Raw genomic sequence first — 19,798 nt, forward strand, 5'->3', positions numbered from 1 at the left:
TAAAGCGGTAATAGGGTGAGAAGGGCGAGGGCAGCAAAGAGAACAAAATACCATCCCGGACCAAGCTTCCCAAGAAGCAAATCTAGCAGCGCAAGCATACCTGCAGACATTTCACATCGTACAAAATTATTTGCCGCTTGGGTTGTGGCGGGGCATTCAGGATGAAGGTCGACGAGAAGAATACTTGCAGAGGTAAAGAAAACCTGAATAGTAAGGCCAATGAAGAATTGAAGAACAAGAGGCACGGCCATATGCTTTTGATTATCAGCGTTATCTACAAAAGAGAGAACATTGCTCATGAAAGGATGTACTCACAGCTCGGTATTGAAGGGACCAACCGTAGCCAATTACCAGGAAACAACATACGACAAGGAAGTATTTGACAATTCGCAAACGAGCCTCTTCCACTGGAAACGATACAAGATTATGATCCTTGCTCTGGTCCACAGGTATATTGTGCCTGAAGGCCGTGGATCGATATTCAGCATCGAGAATTCTACCTACACCCAAATCAGCACAAATATCAAGATCATTCGTAATAAGTAGCTATACCATACCAGCAGCAAAGGCACTGATTGCACATGCCACCCCAAAGGGCAGGTATGTCAAGCCCGAAACTAAGCCTGAAGTGTGATAGATTTGAACAAATAAGCTTGATAAGGATGCTTGGAGACAAGTGTATAGCGTGTAATAGACTCCAAAAGATCCTATCACAATGGCAGTACCTGGTCGGCCTAGAACAACCAGGGATTCCCAAGGTTTAGGGATCTGACATGAGCGTCCTTTTGAGATAGGTATTTGACGGTCGATGGTAAGGTTTGAGGGAGATAAAAATGAGAAAAAAACTCGATTTGCTCCTGTCGCTACTATGCGGCCATCGCCAACAACTTGTCTAGACGTCTCCGGCAAGAACAGCAGAATAGCAAGGAGACAGCATGGCGAAATAGCGGCAAGAAACCAAAATATTGATCTCCAGCCCCATCTCGACATCAACAATCCGCTGATCACGGGCCCAACACTTGGTGGTGTATTAAGAAAAAAGGATACGATTCCTGAATACCCGCCCCGTTCAGAAGGGGTAAACAAATCGCCCAGGACACCATATGTTACAGAGTATGAGCCTGAGATACCCGCACTCTGGACCATTCTTAGAAAGAATAGAAGGCCGAAAGAAGATTGCAGTGCTAGGCCTATTTTAGCTCCGACATAAAGGGCCAGTGTCACGATAAAGACGGGCCGCCGGCCGAGCGTGTCGGCGGCATTGCCCACAATGGAAGGGAAGATGCCGGACATGATGAGGTAGGCCGTAACGCTCAAATTTATCCGTTCAATAGAGACATCGAGATCCGAAGCAATGGAAGGGATCGCTGGGAAATAGATAAAACTGCTGAGAGAGGAGAACCATCCTGCAAAACCAACGAGGGCGATGATCCATATTTTCTGTGAGATGCTGAACGCGGAGTAGGGCAAGGACTCCGAAGAAGCTGATGTTGTCTCTCTGCTGTTTTCTGTCTCTCCAATGTCTGGATCATGGTTGAATGGCCCTTGGGCATGCTTTGCGCTCATTATTCCCACTATTCAGGCGGATATCAACAATCCCATGTTTTTCAAGAAACAAAGTCGGAAAGTCCAAGTTGGTTCAGTATTCTTTTGGCATCAATATAGATACGGATATATAGAGTAAGACACGATAAATAACAAGAGAAAAAAAGAGTCGGGATTCGCTGATACTAGTCACCCGCGCGTCGCGCAATCCCCGCAGGGACCTTTTCACTGACCTATGGTATATATAACATTTTTGGATCGCACTAGTTTCCCCTGAAACGCTCAGTAGCTTGACATATGCAAGTACTTCTATTCTCTACACCTTATATATATATATATGAGGTGTATGCATATGAGCATGCCCATCAACTAGCAAGCTGTAATGTGTGACATATGACCTGTTGATAGGAGGATATATGTTTTCAACACGATGATTTTCTTCACATATATTGGTCAAGGTTTTCCCTACACCGTTATGCAAATGCTTAAAAAGATGGTTCTATATTTACTACCAATATCTAGACATAGTCAGTATGAAGCCATATAAATTGCTTCAAGGCCCTTGTTCATCATGAATATGTGGAGAAGGGGGAACTATAATAAGAGTAGTCTATATTACTAGCAAGGCGACTTGAATGATGAGAAATGAGAATTAAACTATTATCAAAAACTTGAACTTCGAATTGTGCTTCGACATTTTATATTGTTCTTAATTCTTAACCTGCTAGTCCGAGTAAGCCTGGAATTAAGTCACGCACATCTGATATCAATGCGAAGTTGTAGAAGTGAGCGGGGGACGAGTAGGATGTGGTTATCAAGACAAAGAGAAAGACCCTATATAAAGCGAATACTTCCCAAGGTCTAGTCGGGATGGAACAGAAAATCGACCTGTCCACGGTTGTTTGACGCAGGCCATATATAGTTATCTTTTAGCCATTGAAATAAATAGTTCTGCTATGTACAATAAAGCCGGTGCTGCAAAGCCCCCGCGATCATAAGGCTTCGGGCAAGCATTGTGGCTGCACTATGCACGTACACATGACATACATAATGCACAGAAATATATGTACCACCTGGTAGTGGCCAAACAAAAGTTATCAGTTCGTAGAACTATATCCAAGTATGTATACATATATTTATATATTGGTCATTCATGGTCAACATACTTATCAACCAAGTATAGCATATCATCCAATGCTTCGCCCCTCGCCTTGGTACCGGGAATATGTGCGGAGTACATAATCCTCTCCTTGAGAGAGTACAAGCGATTCCGATCGTCGTACTCATCAACTGGCTCATCCGGCCTGGAGTGCCTGAAATACGAGTTGCGGTATTTTGGCGCGTTCATGAGGTGATGGTTCACCCTCCACATCCCAATCGCCATCTCATGATGGGCATAGTACGCGCATGCGTCGAAAATGTAGATGTTCTCCGTGCGTGGGTCCGTGCCCATGTTCTGCTCCCAGAGATTGCCATGGATCAAGCACGGCTTGACGGTCCGGTTATCTTCATATAAGCGACCAAGCAGCCGGGGAACAACTTTATCCAAAATCAATTTCATAGCGTCATCAAATCTTGTCCAATGCCCGTTTGCCTAGATGTCAAGGTTGTATACTCCTTCTAGTAGCTTGCCATAGAAAGAGACCCAATTGCTATCCCAGTTGGTCATCAGCGGGAGCCTCCCATCATAAGTAGTGACATGGAAGCCAAACTGGCCTGTAGGAGAAACGCTGGTACGGTGAAGCTCAGAAATACTTGCCGCCAGCTTCGCTTCGTTAGGCGTCCGATGATCCATCTCTAGGTAATCGCAGAGGAAGAAGTGGTCGTCGGAATCCAGGCACTTCCCGTACCCTCTTGGAACAGGAACAATAGAAGGCATAGTCTTGTACAGCTCAGACATACACAAGAACTCTCCTAACACGCGCGGCCCTGCGAGTTCACCTCTGACAATCTACGAGATCATATCAGCGAAAGCGATCCCAGGAGGCCAATTGTTGCCCAAGCCCACTCACCTTCACAAAATAAGAGTGTAAAATGCCATTACTGTTCTTGGTCGTGATCTTTGCGGTTGATGCCCAGGCAGAATTACCACTTGGCTCTGTGGATACCACTGCCTGACCCTTGATGAGAACTAATAAAACACCGAATTAGTAGCCACGAGATTTTAACGAATTGACCGATATCCGAACCATTGACCACGGCCTTGTCGAGTACAAAAGTGGGACATGATTCCACGCCCCCGGGGATACTAGTAGTCATTTTGATATAATGAGCAAACAGAAATCGAGACACCTAAATGAACGATCTTAAGGTCCAGAAATCACCTGAAACTTATATTGCGTACCGTGAGCCGCACCCATCATTTTAGCCCCATTTGGCCAACTTGATATGAAGAGTGCTAGGAGAAGGGTAAAGAGGAAGAAGACTGGGGTGAGCGAGTCATGGCAGCAGCCAGACCCAATCGAAAGCCAACACGTCGGTGTGACTAGTCTAAGATCCTAGCTCAGAGTAGACCTCCCGGAATGTGACGATGCACGGATTACAGTAGTGGTTTGAGTAGACGCTTTACTGATTAGCGTATGGATTTGATAGGCTAAGGTGGGTGATACCAGGCGACCCCGTCCAAGAATGCCCGCATTTGCAGGCGCCTACGGCATAATTCTGGCTCCACAGTAAGTCGTGGGACAGAGCCCATGGCAGAAATCAAGGTTTATTGCAAGAAATGATAAGTTCAATGTATATGCATAACTCTTAACTAAAAATGACAAAATCCGCGTTTTTCACAATCTGTGCGGACATCGATGACTAATTGTAAATGCACTCCAGGGCTTTTGTAGGTATGCCCACCCGGGCAGTATGCCGAGTACCGTCAGATGATTTTCGGCTATGATACAGGTTGGTAACGATCGGAGCTAGCGTTGGTCATGGAATCTGCACTTTACCCTGTTTTCACCCAGTATTTCAATGTACACAGTTATGTACAAATGTATTTCGACACCCCATTTGATCCTGCCCATACCGCCGATATTAGAACCCAACAATCTTGGAAATAGCCGGGCAGATGATCGACCGAGTTATCTAACTGAACGCCCAGGTTAGGACACTTAGTGCCACTATGGCGCTAGGATTAAAGAGGCGGCAAGGCCAATTGCCGGAAAAGCCGTTGAGCTGCCACCTGGCACTCTACCAATCCTTATCAACCGCCTTCAAACTCATGAAACTCGCGAATTTTACCCGTAAAACGGTGGAGGCTCTCGGTGGAAGCCAAAATGGTACGTTGAAATGGCCCTTTTTGCCGGAAACCCAGCCTTTCCAGACACGAAGCGTCGGGCGGGGTCTTAGATGCCTCACCCGCCCCGTCCAGGGTATTTCAACGAATTTCATTTGTCAAAAGAAGGAAATGAAAAGCACATATTATATCCAACGCTGAACCTATCTCAGTTGATGGGAGATTGCTGACACTCGTCAACTTCGCCTGGGTAGTGGAGACGACTTAAATCAAAACAACCAGCCCAGACTCCCCGACTGGATGACCTGAATGACCAAGTCACTCAGAAACATGGTTCACCGATATCGACTTCCTTAGAACCCTCACCCTATGATCGACGACGGACATCCCAATTCAGTGAGATTTCTAATGCACATAATCAACTATTTCCGTCGATATCTCCAGAACATCAACGGCGCCGCTCGCAAGATCGCCGAGATGACCCAATGGGCCTCACCGTCCTCCACGCCCCAGAGTCGAAAAAACGGACCGTGGATATCCTCTTCATACACGGACTTGGAGGCACTAGTCTACGAACATGGTGCAAGAATCGGGACTTGGAGTTTCTCTGGCCCAAGAAGTGGCTGGCGGAAGAACCAGACATGTCTACAGCGCGCATCTTGACGTTTGGCTACAATGCAAACTTTGCCGCGAAAAAGGAGCAGGCATCCTTGTCGATTGGCGATTTCGCAAATGATCTACTGTTTCACATGAAATATGACGATGATGGCGACGACAAGATGGGCGAAGTACCCATCATTATTGTCGCACACTCGATGGGAGGGCTCGTGTTCAAAAAAGCTTGTATGTGATCGAATGTGGAAGAGTTCCCGCCGAATGATCATGCGTTAAATTTGCCTACTAAATTCATTGGCAGTCATCCATGGGCATCTAAACGAGCAGTATCGCGAGATTACATCTTCCATCAAAGCTGTCCTCTTCATGGCTACTCCGCACAGGGGAACCGATCTCGCAGAGTCCCTAAACCGGATTCTCACGAGCTCCATTTTCGGCCATTCCTCGAAAGATTACGTTAGAGAGCTTACGAAGGGCAGTACTACCATCGACGAGCTGAATGATACATTTCGCCATCATGCGGCAAAATTGCAGATATTTTCGTTCTACGAGACTCTCACTACAGCTATTGGTCCGATGAATATGATGATTTTAGAAAAATATTCATCCTTGCTGGGCTACCATAACGAGACTCCAGAGCCTCTCATGGCAAACCATCATGACGTGGTGAAATTTTCCAGTCGGAACGACCCGAACTACAAGTCAGTGCGAGGCGCTCTGCGTAGCATCGTTAATGCATTCCGATCCTCCAAATTACACGAGAATGATACGGAGAAAGATTTCAACATCATTAAAAAGTGGCTGGGAGTGACGGGGCCGGAAGAAGACTTGGCTTCGCTTCGATCAGTGCGGAAGGCAGGAACATGTGAACATCTACTGCAAAAGCCCAAATTCAAAGATTGGCTTGATTCGGATATTCCTCATATCCTCTGGGTACACGCTCCCCCGGGGAGTGGAAAATCAATTCAATGCTCCTTTCTGATCGAATCCCTCCAACTGCGCCAAGAAAGCTGTGCGTACTGGTTCTTCAAGGATGGCGATGTCCAGAAGCGTTCCCTAAGCAATATGCTTCGCTCAGTGGCTTACCAGATTGCGGTCAAAGATGAGTCGTTTCGGCGAGCTCTCATGGAAGTCGTCAAGTCCGGCATGCATGTCAACAAAGCGGATGCGTGGACGATTTGGCGAAATATATTTGCTTCTAGACTTTCAGCCATCAGCTCTAAGCTGTATTGGGTCATCGATGGGTTGGATGAGTCGGAATCGAGCAGAACATTTATTGATCTAATCTCAAATATTAGCATGTCCCAGAGCAATATCCGAGTCCTGTTCTTCAGTCGTCCACTGTCAAACATCAATCAAGCCATCCAGAGAGCAAGGAGACACGTTACTATCACAGACGTGGCTTTGACAGACAACTTGGAAGATATCCGTCTCGTGGCTGCAGATGAGCTGGAATATTTTCTCTCCGGCGATGAGTTTGAGCATTTTAAACACGAAACCATTGAGGAAATTACGTCCCGCTCACAAGGCAACTTCTTATGGGCTAGTCTCATCCTCAAAATGGTCGTCACCTGTCATCGTCAAGAAGAAGTGAAACAAGTCCTACGTGCCACGCCGGATGGCATGGACAAGCTCTATTATAGAATGGCCGAGGCTATTGCAAAAGTAGACCGTGAGGAAAATACAACTCTTTGTAAGATGCTGCTTTCTTGGGCTATGTACTCGACCAGACCTATTGGAATTGAAGAACTCATGGAGCCATATGCCACGGAGCTTGACACCGTCATAGATCTCAAACACACAACCAGCGAAATATGTGGTCAGTTTGTGGTGATCAACGCCCACAACCAGGTCGTGTTGGTCCACCAGACGGCACGACAATACCTCAGAGCGTGCACCAGGCTTCCATTCTCCCTCGATGCGTACGAGGTGAATGAAGAGCTCCTCTTTCAATGTCTCACTTTCCTTTGCGATATGTCTTTAAGGATGAAAATCAGACAGCGCAAGACTCCCATGTTCGTCTCATATGCATCTGTTTCCTGGGCCCTTCACCTGAATCGCTCATCTATTGAATCTGACAGGGTACTTAAGATCCTTGTTAAATTCTTCAGTGGTAGCTTCCCATTAGCTTGGATTCAATTCCTAGCTATAAATGGGCATCTTTTGCATTTGGTGGCAGTATCTTCCCATCTCATGACCTTCGTCCGGCAACGGAGGAAACTCGACGCGATCAAGCCGCCAACACTGCTTCGCTTGCCAGAACTAGCGTTACTGGAGACATGGGCTTTGGATCTCTTTAAAATGACAGCAAAATTTGGGATTCATTTGGGTGATGATCCCGATGCGATCTACAAATACATTCCTGCCCTCAGTCCAGAGAACTCAGTGCTTCATCAGAAGTACGCGAACAAATCATCATCTGCGATATCTGTCTCTGGTATAACAAATACGGACTGGGATGACTGTCTCGCTCGAGTGTCAAATGGTTCTGATTCTGCATTATATATTGCAGTTTCGGCGGAGTATCTTGCTCTTGCGGACGGCAGACCGAATGGCAAGATTCGGCTGTGGAGTAATGTCATCTTCCAAGAGCATACTGGCTTCGATCCCGGCGAGCCAATATGTTCCATTTCCTTTAGCGAATCTGGCTCGCTCCTAGCCTGTTACTGTCTGGATAATACCTACGTGTGGAGAGTACGTGACCGAACTCTCGTCGCCAAGATCGAAAGCCCCTACCAGGAACGACCGAAATCATTGAGGTTCGGACAAGACGAATCATTTCTCATCATTGCCACTGACTTTCGTCGTCTGTACCGGCTGGAATTTGATAACAAGACCCCAACTTGGCATAGCTATGACCCTTCCCTTCTCTTGGAAACTTCACTACCGGAAGGGGCTTTCATCAATGCCCCATCATCGGTTGACTTCAACCCAGACTGCACACAGCTTGCTGTCGCCTATCGGAACTTCCCCCTGGCCGTTTGGAATATTGACCCACCGGAAGTGATTGCCAGGTGCAAGCAAAAGGGAAAACAGGGACAGACAACGAACACAACATCCTGGACAGGTGTCAACCGTGTAGTCTGGCATCCTTTCAGTGGCCAAGTTCTGGGAATCAACCGCGATGGCAATATATTCAAATGGAGTCCGATGGACGATAGTTATGAAGAGGTGAAACAGGAGTCAGATAATACGCCGTCGGATATCCAGTGTTGTCCCAATGGGCTCGTCTTTGCCACCAGCGACGTCAGAGGCTCAATTAGAATTTACGACAACTCACAGATGATTCAGATGTATAAGCTGACTTCGGATTCTATTGTGACGAATATTGCATTCAGCCCGGACAGTCGTAGGCTCTATGATTTGCGAGGGTCCTGTTGCAATGTATGGGAACCAAATTGTTTGATCCGGCTCAATGACACCAGCATAGATCCGTCTGAGGATAGCGAGAGCGTGAAGAGTGACGAACAAAAAAGGAAAAACAGTTGGGCCTCGGAACTAGACGACAAAAGCGGCTCCGTAGTCTCGTTGCCGACGTCCGAAGCGTATGCTGATACCAAGCCGCCGATCACGGCAGTTGCAAACTGCGCGAGGAACCAGAATATGTTTGCGCATGCTACAGATGATGGGACAATTGAGATATGTGACATGAGAAGAAAATGCAAACACGTCATTACGGAGTTTACTTTCGGCATGGATATTGTCCACTTCGCCCTAGCACAGGGTGGTGAATATGCCGCGTACTGCTTGCTTGATGGGCATGTCACAGTAAACAGCATCCACATGTCCTCAAATCCGGAGAAAATTTCCACCCAAACAGTCTTTGCCGAGAAGAAGTCCTTCAGCCGCGGCCTGATCAGACATATTCTTTTCGATAGCAGATCTGAGCGACTGTTAGTCTGCGGCACAGAGAGACTTCAGATTCTCTACGTCGCAGATGGGAGCATAGTTGCTGATATAGAAATCGACCCGGCAGATCCACCTACACAATGGGTTAATCACGCAACAAATCCGAACATCCTACTGGGCTTCACAGCTCACGGAGTTCGCACAGTATCTTGGGAGGCCTTGGAATTCAAGTATAACCTCTCGTACAACCTTGGCAGCGACAGCTCCGATGGTCAGCCGGCCCCATCTCTAAAATTGGAGGCTTTGGCACAGTCATACCACCCGAAAATGCAGTTGGCGACTGCCTCAGAGGACACCGTGCATGGCAGGCATTTTCGCTTTCTACTGCTAGACACCTCTGTGCTAAACGAAGATCACATCCACACCCTCTCTCCCGAACCTTTGAATGCTGTCCACATCCCGCTTTCTATCACCGAATGTATGGAGCAACCGGTCGGAATTCTTGCAGATGGCCGTCTCGTTTTCCTTGACAAGGCCTTATGGGTGTGCACGGCACAGCTATGGTTACAGCCCGCGCGTGGGTCGGAAACTACAGTGACCAGACACTTCTTTATCCCTCGCGACTGGCTAGATAGCGCCGGTTTGATATTATGTAAGGTGCAAGAGAATGGGAATTTCTTGTGCCCCAGTAAGGGTGAGATGGCGGTGATTAGGAGTAACATCGGAACGGACTGGTAAAGCACAACACTTTTGGTGTGGTCATGATACGTTGGGCTCTATGTATATGCCCGAGAATTAGATCTATATGTGGTATACATGAAAATACTACATAGCAAATAGAACTTGACATCTCACTCCAATATGTAGTTGCATACTAGTGGTTAATGAAATGCTTGGCGGTCGACACCTTATTATTAAGGCTTCAGGAGCCTAATCCGGTGGACTTTGAAGCCATCACCGATCACTACATATATACCTTAATGTAGCCCTGTAGAGTGTTATCGTCACTATTTGAATTTTGGAATGGGGAGGATCAGCATATGTAGTGTATATCGACGTAGATCGATGTAGATCAGGGTTCATTTAAAAAAAGTCCTTCGAGTCCTCACGTCACCACACCTGAAAATGGGCCCTCCACTTGTTTAAATGCGGAATGTTATTTGATCCTTTCACTCCACTTAGATCTCGCAGTTACCCCCTACGGCCTAGCAAATAACTCCCGAGGTTCGGGGCAGATCAATCTTCCCTCCGCTTCCCCCCAAAATCCCACGATGATGATGCAATGGCTTCCATATCTACGTCACGGGGATGAAAGAAGCTTTCCGGACTTCCATTCCACATCCACATCATATAGTTTTTGTTCTCTGCTGTCTTCTTCTTTTCTTTTCTCATGAGTTCTGTTTTATCTAAATTTGTCCCTGAACTATGGCGGCAACTGCGCAAGTGTCTCGTCAGCCACGACTAGCAGATGATGGTAAGAATGATACATCTCATGATCTCCCTCTGATCGCTAACCTCACGTGAGAATAGCCGCAACAGCTGCCCTATATGTGACACACCCTGGACGTAGGGCGTCTCTGCGTGCCCCGGTCGCAATCAAACCCCAATCCTCCAGTAAGTATCATCCCTCGATAGCATAGTCGAGTACACCCAAGCTCACAATGCGTCTCGTCGCAGACACACGCGCGGCCGGCGGTACTGCAAATATCAGCCATGCCTCCGCTGCCTCGGCTCTCGCACACGCGAATCGCAAACCTGTCGAAGTATGGCGGCCCCCGGCTAGACAGCCTGCCGCCGAAAAGGCCGCGTTATGCGTGAAAGACTACGCTCCGCCACAGCAACCCCAACCCACCACCCAGCACAGTGCAGAGGGACTTGGAGCTGCAATGCTCGCTGTTCGTGAACAGAGAGCCTCGGTAGACCAGACCGCTAAGTCTGCTGTTGACAGACGTGGCAGCTCCACCGACCCTTACCACTTTACAGCTGTCGGCGGCAACCCAAGAGACAAGGCACTGAAGGCCGCATCTGGTGCCTACACTCTCTCGCGTAAGAGAGCCGACTCAGCACCCAGTGACACTGGAGTTACCTCCGAGTCACCATATGGCAGTTCGACCGCTAGCGCATCGCGATATGCGCGTGTGGAAGAGGAGGACCCCCTTGGAAAATTGGACCCTGCCATGGAAGCAAGCCGGATCAAGCATAGGGCTAATGCTAACGCGAAGCTGTATACATCATCGCCACCTATCCGAGAACAAAACTCCAAGAACTCGCAGCGTGCTGCTGCCATCTCAATGGCAAAGGACATGTATAGACTTACCGATTCCAAGGCACGATCTGGTGAATCTCCCGCCGTCCTGGCAGCCCAAAGGGGACAGGGTCAATTGGGCTACCGCAAGACTGTATCCACCGCAGATGGGGCTGCCCTCCGGCGTGCGATTGCCCTACAAGAGGCAGCACAAAAGCGAGCCACCGAGAAACTAGCACTAATGAAGGATGAGCATGCCGACTACCAGCAATATTATGGCACCACACCTCAACCGCAACGGTCGCGCTTGGCAACCCGCCGTAAGAGAACTTCGAGCGATGCGGACTCCTCTCAGGTCGATGTAGAGCAGTCGCGACAAATTCGGAGCCAGATGACCACGCTGCGGACCAAGATGAACCAAGTAGATGGACGCAGGACACAAGATCGGGAACTGCTTATGCAGGCCGCCCGCCGCAATGTGGAACAAACCATCCAGGCCATGGAGGCGCGAGTTTACGCGGACACCGGTCGCGCTCCGCCTTCCGTACAGAGGGAGTGGGATGAGGTTACCCAGGAGCGCGTGCGACTGGAGGCAGAATCATTTGAAGCCGCTCCCACCACCGGGGACCGAGTGAATATCGGCGGCCAGACGTATATGGACATGGCCGATGTTGACGCTGTCGCTCGGTCTCGTCTCCAGCCTGCTCTCGATGAGATTACAGATAACGCCGAACTACGGAGAGCGCATGAAATTGAAGCTCGTCTGGACGCTGAGGAGGAGCAGAGACATGCTGCCGTGGAGCGTGAGCGCGAAGCTGAAGTGAAAGAGTTGGAGAAGCAAGAAAGAGGTTAGTTACCCGATCCTTCTCTTTTATGGGATATCCTCTGACTAATAAATCAGGTGCAAGCAAGCGCGAAAAGTCCGAGGGTATTATTCCCAAATTATTCTTGTGGAGGAAGAAGGGCAAGCGGGCCCGGGTTGAGGAATCCGACACCGAAGAGGCTCAGCCTGTCTCGCCTGTGGCTCAGGGAGCTGTATTAGAGCGGCCTCCGAGTACAGCTCCGGGCAGTATGGTCTCGACGGAGAGCATCCTCGAGCAAGCTTCTGTGACGACAGAGCCGAGGAGCTCTATCCCCGACGAAGCTTCTGTTGAAACAGAGACAGCCGGTCCCACAACCATTGCTGCAGCTGCCTCCTCAGTTCCAGAGACTGAGCCTTCAAATCCCGAGGAAAACGACGTTCCCGAGGAAGACGACGTGCCCGTGGCAATCCCACGGCGGCCAACACGAAGCCAGACCGAGCCTCTCCAGATCGAGCAGCCAGATGCAGCCCCCTCAGGCCCAAATGTCGTGCACTACTTCACGCCACCAGTCACAAGCCCGCGCGCTGACGCCAAGCTCAAGAACTGGTTCCGCGACCGTCTCGTCCGCCGTTCCAGTGGGCCAGTCGCCATCTATCCCCGCCAGCCAGGCCCGGAAACCAACACAGACAGCGAACCCGCCTTTCAAGGAGGCGCCAGTCTAACTGGCGGCGACGAGCCCCGCGGCACAGCACTGGGCTCACACCCTGTGGCTGAAGCTATCCCGACCCACAACAGATCTTCGAGCTACTACAGCAACGACTTTAATGTGACCAAGATTAACAGTGCCGACACTTCCCCCGAGTCTATCAAACAAAATGGTAATGGCAAAAAGAGAAATCGCCTGAGCAGGACGTTCTTCAAGACCGTCTCTGGTAACCATGATGAGCCTAGTTCGAACGACGGTGACTCCCGTCGTGACTCGGGAGTTCCATCTTTGTCCAAGGATGCCGATGGCACTGATACTCAGAGTGTGCAGGATGGTGCTATTGACCAGGGTCTTACTGTGCCACCTACTATTGGTGAGACGGTGAACGGAAGAAGAGAATCGAGATTCTCCGAGATCCTGTGATTCTCATATTGAATTTTGATGTTTATGTCTATTTGAAACGTTAACCTGATGTACGACTTTGTTATTTTTGAATCTTATGGGTGATTTACTGGTGTTTTTAGAACTTGAAATGGTCTGGAGGATACTGGTGTCGGATTGTGTACTTGGTAGTAATTTTCGGTGCTTCGTATATAATCAATCTAATTCACGATGTCTTTATGAAGCTATAGCAACATCATTGAACATGTCTTTCAAGATGAGCAATAACACGCCGAAGCGGATCAGTCACAGCCTTGTCTCCCACTTCCTCATCCCCATCCAAATCAATAACCCCTTTCGCCTCAAACCCGTGCCCCTGTCCTTCTGCACGCTCGAACGAAACATCGACACCAAGCGCCTCTAAAGCCCCAGCCACAGCAACACTCTGATCAAACCCAACCAACTCATCCGCATCTCCATGAACAAGAATCGTAGGCGGGAAGTCCTGATTCAACCCAAACTTAACCGGGAAAAGCACCCGATCCTCCACCGAAACCGCCCCAACCCCCTCACTAGCAATCCTCCCCGCCAACCCCGGCTTCCGTGCAAGCACATCCGGATACTGCGCCGCCTGATGCAAAACCCTAATCCACCCAAACCGACGATCAGCAGGCGGGTTCATAGGGAACGGATACCCATCAATAGCATCATCCTGCATAGCAGCCTCGACATCCTTCAAAGTCTGCGCTTCATCATCGACAGGAGCAACAAGTGGCTGGCCAGGATGGATATACCGCTCGCTAGAGGAATCCATCATTCCATAAATGGAAAGTAAGGCGAGCGGTCGAGGTGTAGCTGGGTGCGCGGTTGCAGCGAGGGCTAGATAGCCTCCTGCGCTAGAGCCGGCGATTATCACCCGCTTACTGATGTTCGCATGAACCCAGTTTACGGCATCGATTGCGTCTTGGAGGATTTCTAGACCTGGGGTTTCGGGAAGGAGCCGATAAGAGGCTGTTGCATATGTCCAGCCGCGTTTTTTACAGGCATTTATCAGCCAGTGCGGTGGGAAGGTGGTTTTTTCGCCAATAAACTGTAGGGTGGATGTTAGATGGGTTTCTTTTGGTTTAGATTCTGGTATTTCCAAGGTTTGGACTTACTAGGAAGCCTCCATGGAAGTGGAGGAGGACGGGGCTGTTTTCGTCTTTAGTTGGTGGGGAGAGAACATCGATCTCGAGTGAGAGGCCGTCTACGACCTTGAAAACATGTGTAACCGACATAATTGCGTGTGGGAGTTTCTACTTTTTTTTTTGGAATGCAGGATCGTCTTCGTATTTAACTATATACCTGGTCAAGGGTACCCCCGCCGGCCCCCTCCCCCGGGGAGAGCCGGCGGGATATCTCCACGCTATATATAGTGTCGGCAGTTGAAGAGAAAAGACGGAACAGTCTATATCCAATACGCTAAGCCGAATTTGATTTTAGCTTGATAGCATCTTGTGTATATTGTAAGTGGTCTTCCCAAAATTTTCAATGTATGTACAATAGGTGGTGATAATGTATAATATTATAGTATAAAGGGCTGTGGGAAATCCCGCGGCTTCAAAGTGTGGGGGTACTCAATCAGGATGGCAGTCACGGCAGTTACATCTCACATATATATTCTACTAGTAGCTTACGGGCTATTGGACTATCATATTATTTGCAATATTTATCTGAAATGCTCGAAGTGCCACTTGCAGCATTCTCGGTGCTGGGACTGGTACAAACAACCAGCCTGGTAATCGGTGTTGTTCTCATAGGATATATATCATACATGTCATATTTCCACCCCCTTTTAAGATATCCAGGTCCAAAGATAGCTTCCTTGACAAACCTCTGGAAGGCCTACTACGTTTACAAACTTGTTCTCCACGAAAGGCTAGTCGAACTACACCAGCAGTATGGCCCCGTCGTCCGAATCGGTCCTAACCATCTCCATTTCTGGGATGGCGAAGCCATTGCTCCAATTTACAAAGGGGGCAGGAAGATGGGAAAAACAGAATTTTATAATGCCTTCACTGCATTTAACCCTAATCTCTTTGGAGGCAGGGACGAAGATGTAAGCGATTGTGTTTATACTTATCAAGCAACCTGCTCAACAATAACAGATCCATGCTCTTCGTCGACGACAACTAGCACACGGATTCTCACAGGTATCAGTCGAAAACTTCGAACCTCTAATCAATGGTCACATAGAGATATTGCTCGGGAAACTTAACAACTTCGCAAAGACTGAAGAGGTCTTCGACCTCAAGTCTACCATCTCGTACTTTGTTCTTGATATCCTAGGCGAAGTCGCCTTCAGTCGGCCATTCAATGCTCAACTCAAAAGCGAAGCAGATGAGATACACGCAATAAACGATCATCTCCTCCTATCATGCGTAATTGGTGAACTTCCCCTCCAGGCACTGTCAAAGTTCCTAGCACGGTGGTCGCCCGTTCCGTGGATGCGAAAACTGGTGAAAAGCAGAAACAACCTCAAAGTAAAGTGCTCTGAGTGCGTTAGAAACAAGATCCACAATGCATCCGACCGCCAGGATTTACTTCAAAGTCTTGTCACGGCGAAAGACGTTGAAACCGGTGCCAGTCTGACCGAGCAAGAGATTAATTCAGAGGCGTTTGCTATGCTGTGAGTATATCTCTGGTACTCAAGAATCATCGATTGTTTATTTAATTGTACTAGGGTAGCAGGCTCTCATTCGACCTCGGGTACACTGACACTGCTCTTTTGGCACCTCATCCATAACCCAGAGATATATACTGCCGTCGCTGCAGAGATAGTTGGCACTCTTCAACCACTGCAAGATGGAGAAATTTCTTATCCTATCAGGCGACTGGAGATTTCTTTGCCATATACCATGGCATGTGTGAGGGAGAACTTTCGTCTGAATCCAGTGTTTACAATGCCTCTGTGGCGAAGTGTCGGGTCACCAGGTGGAGCGAGAATTGGAGAATTCGATGTACCATACGGTGTAAGTTTGCCTACCCTTCTAACTACTAAGGTCATGGGCTACGGTTCATATTGCTGACCCTTGAATCTGAAAAATAGACCAATGTTTGCATCTCGAATTATGTCCTCCACCATAACCCCGAGATCTGGGGTGAAGATCATGCAGTATTTCGACCAGATAGATGGCTGGGGAAAGACGAGTCTAACCGGAGTCGATTCCTCATTCCGTTTAGTATTGGACACCGCATGTGTATCGGTCGCAATCTCGCCATGACAAATATATTGAAGACCCTCACTACTTTAATCAGTCAGTTTGAGTTTCATCCGATCTCTCAGGATGACGAAGTCCGAGTTCGCAGCTCGGGGATTGGGGAGATGGAGGGGTCTTTTCAATGTAAAGTTTCGGTAAAACGCTGAGGCATGGCTCATGCACGCTATTGGAGAAGTCTACAATATATGTACTACATATGAAGAATACATGTAGGTACTATTAGGGCATCAATATATCCGGGGTTATACTACGCGCTTGGCATGAGGCTGCAGTATGGTACTGTAATAATACATATTTATGTATGCATATGGCATATTTATGCACAATAAAGGGCAAGTGTGCTTGTTTGATATGGTAATAATACCCGAGCATGTGACATGCACATCACCAATACCCCCCAAGCCTTTCTCCACCTGCACCACCCCAAATCATGAGAGATACATGTACTCAATTTGGACACACGAATTCAGTGAGACTCCCTGAAAATGGAGGCTCAAACTTTATCAAATGACCAGTTGAGCCCCGCGCCTTTTCAGTGTTCAGTTTGCTCCCAAATCTTCGGGAAGATCCAACATCTCAAGAGACACAGATCAACCCGTACGATCCAAATCCCTATTAATATCCCTTTTCTTGTCGCCATCTACTGAATTCTGACTTGGTAGATATTGACAAGAAACCACATCTCTGCCAGTTCTGTGGTTCCGAATTCACACGCAGGTAACGTGGGGCCAACTTTCAGATGACAGCTCGGCCATTTGACGAAACCAAATCTTGATAGCGATGCCCTTTGCCGTCACTGGAAGACTTGCACAGTTCGCTTGGCATCTGGCAGCCAAGTTCCACAGCGTACTCGGTCTGGAAAGAGAAAACATGCGTGCGATCGTTGCACAAAGCGCAAACGTGCCTGTAACCAAGGGAACCCTTGTGCTGAGTGTGCTCTTCAAGACTCCAAATGCACATACCTTCAGAAGAAGCAGAGATATTCGCAAATATCTGAGAGCGGAATAAATTCTCATGATGACAATGACGGGAACGACGTCCCTAACGCTTCCAAACCCCAACAAAAGTCAAGTATCCGAGGCCAACAGTTGATAAATAAGATTGGCATTGCCGATCGGTTCCGGTTTGATTTTCTTTTGAAATTTACTCGTGCAGCTGGAATAAATGAAGGGTACAATTGCAATCGCCTGTTTATGGCAAATGAACTATCCGGCCGCAGTGCCACTGAAGATGGTACCTCCCAAACGAACCTAGATCCATGCCTTTTGGATGAGAACTACCTATGGCTAGATGGAGATAAAGCGCCATTTACCGAATCCAACAGTTGTACGACAGGAGGCCTCGTCAATGATGCCCTAAGGCTTCAGTCCGGTCGCATTTGGGACATGATTCTCCCTTTTTGTGATGAGAAAACAGAAGGAAGCGTAACCATGGCCGATGTCATATCATTCTTCTCGCCAGAAAATATACTTCGTTTTATTGATATATTTTGGGATCGCTGGTATCCCCACTGTCTAATCTTCCATAGGCTAACATTCCAAATCGACTCCTGCTCGCCTCTCCTTCTTATAAATATGGTACTAATGGGGGGCTGTACATCCTCATATAAGGCTGACCGCCATATTGCAAGGTCACTACTAGATATTGCAGAAGCGATTGTGTTCTCTCAGCCTATGTTCTCGACCGCAGCGACCAGGGTCGAATGTACGGATCAAAGCCATAAAACCCAAATCAGCACTTTGCAAGCAACATATTTGATTTGTATCATGCAAAAATGGGAAGGAAGTAACGAATCAAAGGTTCGGATTCAGCGGGATCAATTTATAAAATTCGTCTCAGTACGTACTGTCCATCAAATTACTTACTATTCCTCAGCATTCGTCTCTAATTATTTTTAGGCAACGCGGGCAATGGGGTTGTCGAGGGGTAGACATACTCATCAACCCATTACCTCTACCTTTGACAATTCTCAATGGCGAGCATGGATTGAAAGAGAAGAAGTCAATAGGTGTGTTCAATGAAGGCAAACGCGCCAGTTGTATACTAATCTCAACACAGAATGTGCAATTATGTTTTTCTTCTTGACTCTGCCTTCGTGATTTTCCACAATTCCTTCCCACGAATGGTTCTCCAGGAGATGCAAATCGATTTGACATCACCAGAATCATGGTTTCAAGCATCCTCTCCTGCCGACTTTTTATTTGCTGTCCAGTCAAACCCAGGCCTACCAGAGAAGCATCTATCTCTTGTTGATTCCGTTCGCAAATTGTGCAATGATAGTCCAAATCACAACACAGACTTTTTGGACGGTGCTAGCAAGCTAAATCTATTCACAATCGCCACAGGTGAGCTCTCACTCGATAGTATTCCCAACCATTCAATTAACTCTCGGAAAACAGCGGTGCATGGCCTTATATTTCATCAAAAGTCCTCGCTCTACACCCTTCCACTTTCTGACAACCCGCTGGGCAAGGCGCTCGACCGGTTGGAGATCGCTTGTAGATCAAATCAGCGCCAAGGACTATCTACGCGGGCATCGGGTGATACAAGCTGTATAGCCGATGAGCAAGATGGATTTATGCAGTACGCTGATGAATTTGCTGTCTTGGCACGTATATCTCTCGAATTATCATATTTCTCACCGACGGAATGGTCGGGATTTATCGAGGGATTTATCGAGGGATTGGCTGACAGCTCTTCTTGTGGTGCATTTGCTACCTTTGATCAAGCCGGCATGGGCCCGATTGGGAATTTGATGCTGGCGGTGGAAAACTTGAGCTTGAATAGGTAAATCGCTTTAGGTATACTTAATGCCAATTCAAGGTCCTTGGGCGTATCCTTGATGGCCCAAAAAGGGAAATTTCGAGGATCTTTACGGAAATTTCAATCTCAAAAGGCACACTGATCACTGCAAAGTTTTGACAACAATGCAAGATAAATTCTCGTTGTATCTCGTCTTGCCGTTATCTCATTTAGACCGCTTCATACTTAGTCGCCCGTAAATGTATATACCTATATTAATACCTCTTCCGTCGAAAGAGGCTGCAATTCTTCAGATATTCTATCCCATCTCAAGCGGGACTCCTCCAAGGAAGCCTCAACTCGATCCATTCCGTTCTCCATATGGCCTATTTCATAAGGTATACTCGTAAACTAATAAATATA

General features: G+C 47.8%; 8 protein-coding genes across 8 annotated transcripts; 6 read left to right on the plus strand and 2 right to left on the minus strand.

Annotated features, from left to right (window-relative positions):
• Window positions 1-161: 161 nt before the first annotated feature.
• Window positions 162-546, plus strand: N7479_008184 (uncharacterized protein; the record flags this gene model as incomplete). Its single annotated transcript, XM_057255878.1, is given in 2 exon segments — window positions 162-307; window positions 318-546. The coding sequence occupies 2 exon segments, from the start codon at window positions 162-164 to the stop codon at window positions 544-546; spliced, it is 375 nt and encodes a 124-aa protein (XP_057109740.1).
• Window positions 547-2,692: 2,146 nt separating this feature from the next.
• Window positions 2,693-3,804, minus strand: N7479_008185 (uncharacterized protein; the record flags this gene model as incomplete). The annotated part of the gene is made up of 4 exons (XM_057255879.1): window positions 2,693-3,139; window positions 3,161-3,496; window positions 3,558-3,676; window positions 3,735-3,804. 4 exons carry the CDS (start codon window positions 3,802-3,804, stop codon window positions 2,693-2,695), a joined length of 972 nt encoding a protein of 323 aa, XP_057109741.1.
• Window positions 3,805-4,660: 856 nt separating this feature from the next.
• Window positions 4,661-9,976, plus strand: N7479_008186 (Eisosome protein 1; the record flags this gene model as incomplete). Its single annotated transcript, XM_057255880.1, has 3 exons — window positions 4,661-4,817; window positions 5,057-5,617; window positions 5,691-9,976. 3 exons carry the CDS (start codon window positions 4,661-4,663, stop codon window positions 9,974-9,976), a joined length of 5,004 nt encoding a protein of 1,667 aa, XP_057109742.1.
• A 923-nt stretch (window positions 9,977-10,899) lies between these two features.
• N7479_008187 (uncharacterized protein) lies at window positions 10,900-13,415 on the plus strand (the record flags this gene model as incomplete). The annotated part of the gene is made up of 2 exons (XM_057255881.1): window positions 10,900-12,331; window positions 12,385-13,415. The coding sequence occupies 2 exons, from the start codon at window positions 10,900-10,902 to the stop codon at window positions 13,413-13,415; spliced, it is 2,463 nt and encodes an 820-aa protein (XP_057109743.1).
• Window positions 13,416-13,629: 214 nt separating this feature from the next.
• On the minus strand, window positions 13,630-14,650 carry N7479_008188 (alpha/beta hydrolase; the record flags this gene model as incomplete). The annotated part of the gene is made up of 2 exons (XM_057255882.1): window positions 13,630-14,463; window positions 14,531-14,650. The coding sequence occupies 2 exons, from the start codon at window positions 14,648-14,650 to the stop codon at window positions 13,630-13,632; spliced, it is 954 nt and encodes a 317-aa protein (XP_057109744.1).
• Window positions 14,651-15,090: 440 nt separating this feature from the next.
• On the plus strand, window positions 15,091-16,045 carry N7479_008189 (Cytochrome P450 E-class group I; the record flags this gene model as incomplete). Its single annotated transcript, XM_057255883.1, has 2 exons — window positions 15,091-15,471; window positions 15,521-16,045. The coding sequence occupies 2 exons, from the start codon at window positions 15,091-15,093 to the stop codon at window positions 16,043-16,045; spliced, it is 906 nt and encodes a 301-aa protein (XP_057109745.1).
• A 1,368-nt stretch (window positions 16,046-17,413) lies between these two features.
• Window positions 17,414-17,641, plus strand: N7479_008190 (uncharacterized protein; the record flags this gene model as incomplete). The annotated part of the gene is made up of 1 exon (XM_057255884.1): window positions 17,414-17,641. One exon carries the CDS (start codon window positions 17,414-17,416, stop codon window positions 17,639-17,641), a length of 228 nt encoding a protein of 75 aa, XP_057109746.1.
• Window positions 17,642-18,755: 1,114 nt separating this feature from the next.
• On the plus strand, window positions 18,756-19,424 carry N7479_008191 (uncharacterized protein; the record flags this gene model as incomplete). Its single annotated transcript, XM_057255885.1, has 2 exons — window positions 18,756-18,978; window positions 19,033-19,424. The coding sequence occupies 2 exons, from the start codon at window positions 18,756-18,758 to the stop codon at window positions 19,422-19,424; spliced, it is 615 nt and encodes a 204-aa protein (XP_057109747.1).
• Window positions 19,425-19,798: the final 374 nt, after the last annotated feature.

This window comes from Penicillium vulpinum, assembly GCF_028829585.1.
Source record: "Penicillium vulpinum strain IBT 29486 chromosome Unknown utg000003l_segment0_segment0, whole genome shotgun sequence".
NCBI lineage: Eukaryota > Fungi > Ascomycota > Eurotiomycetes > Eurotiales > Aspergillaceae > Penicillium > Penicillium vulpinum.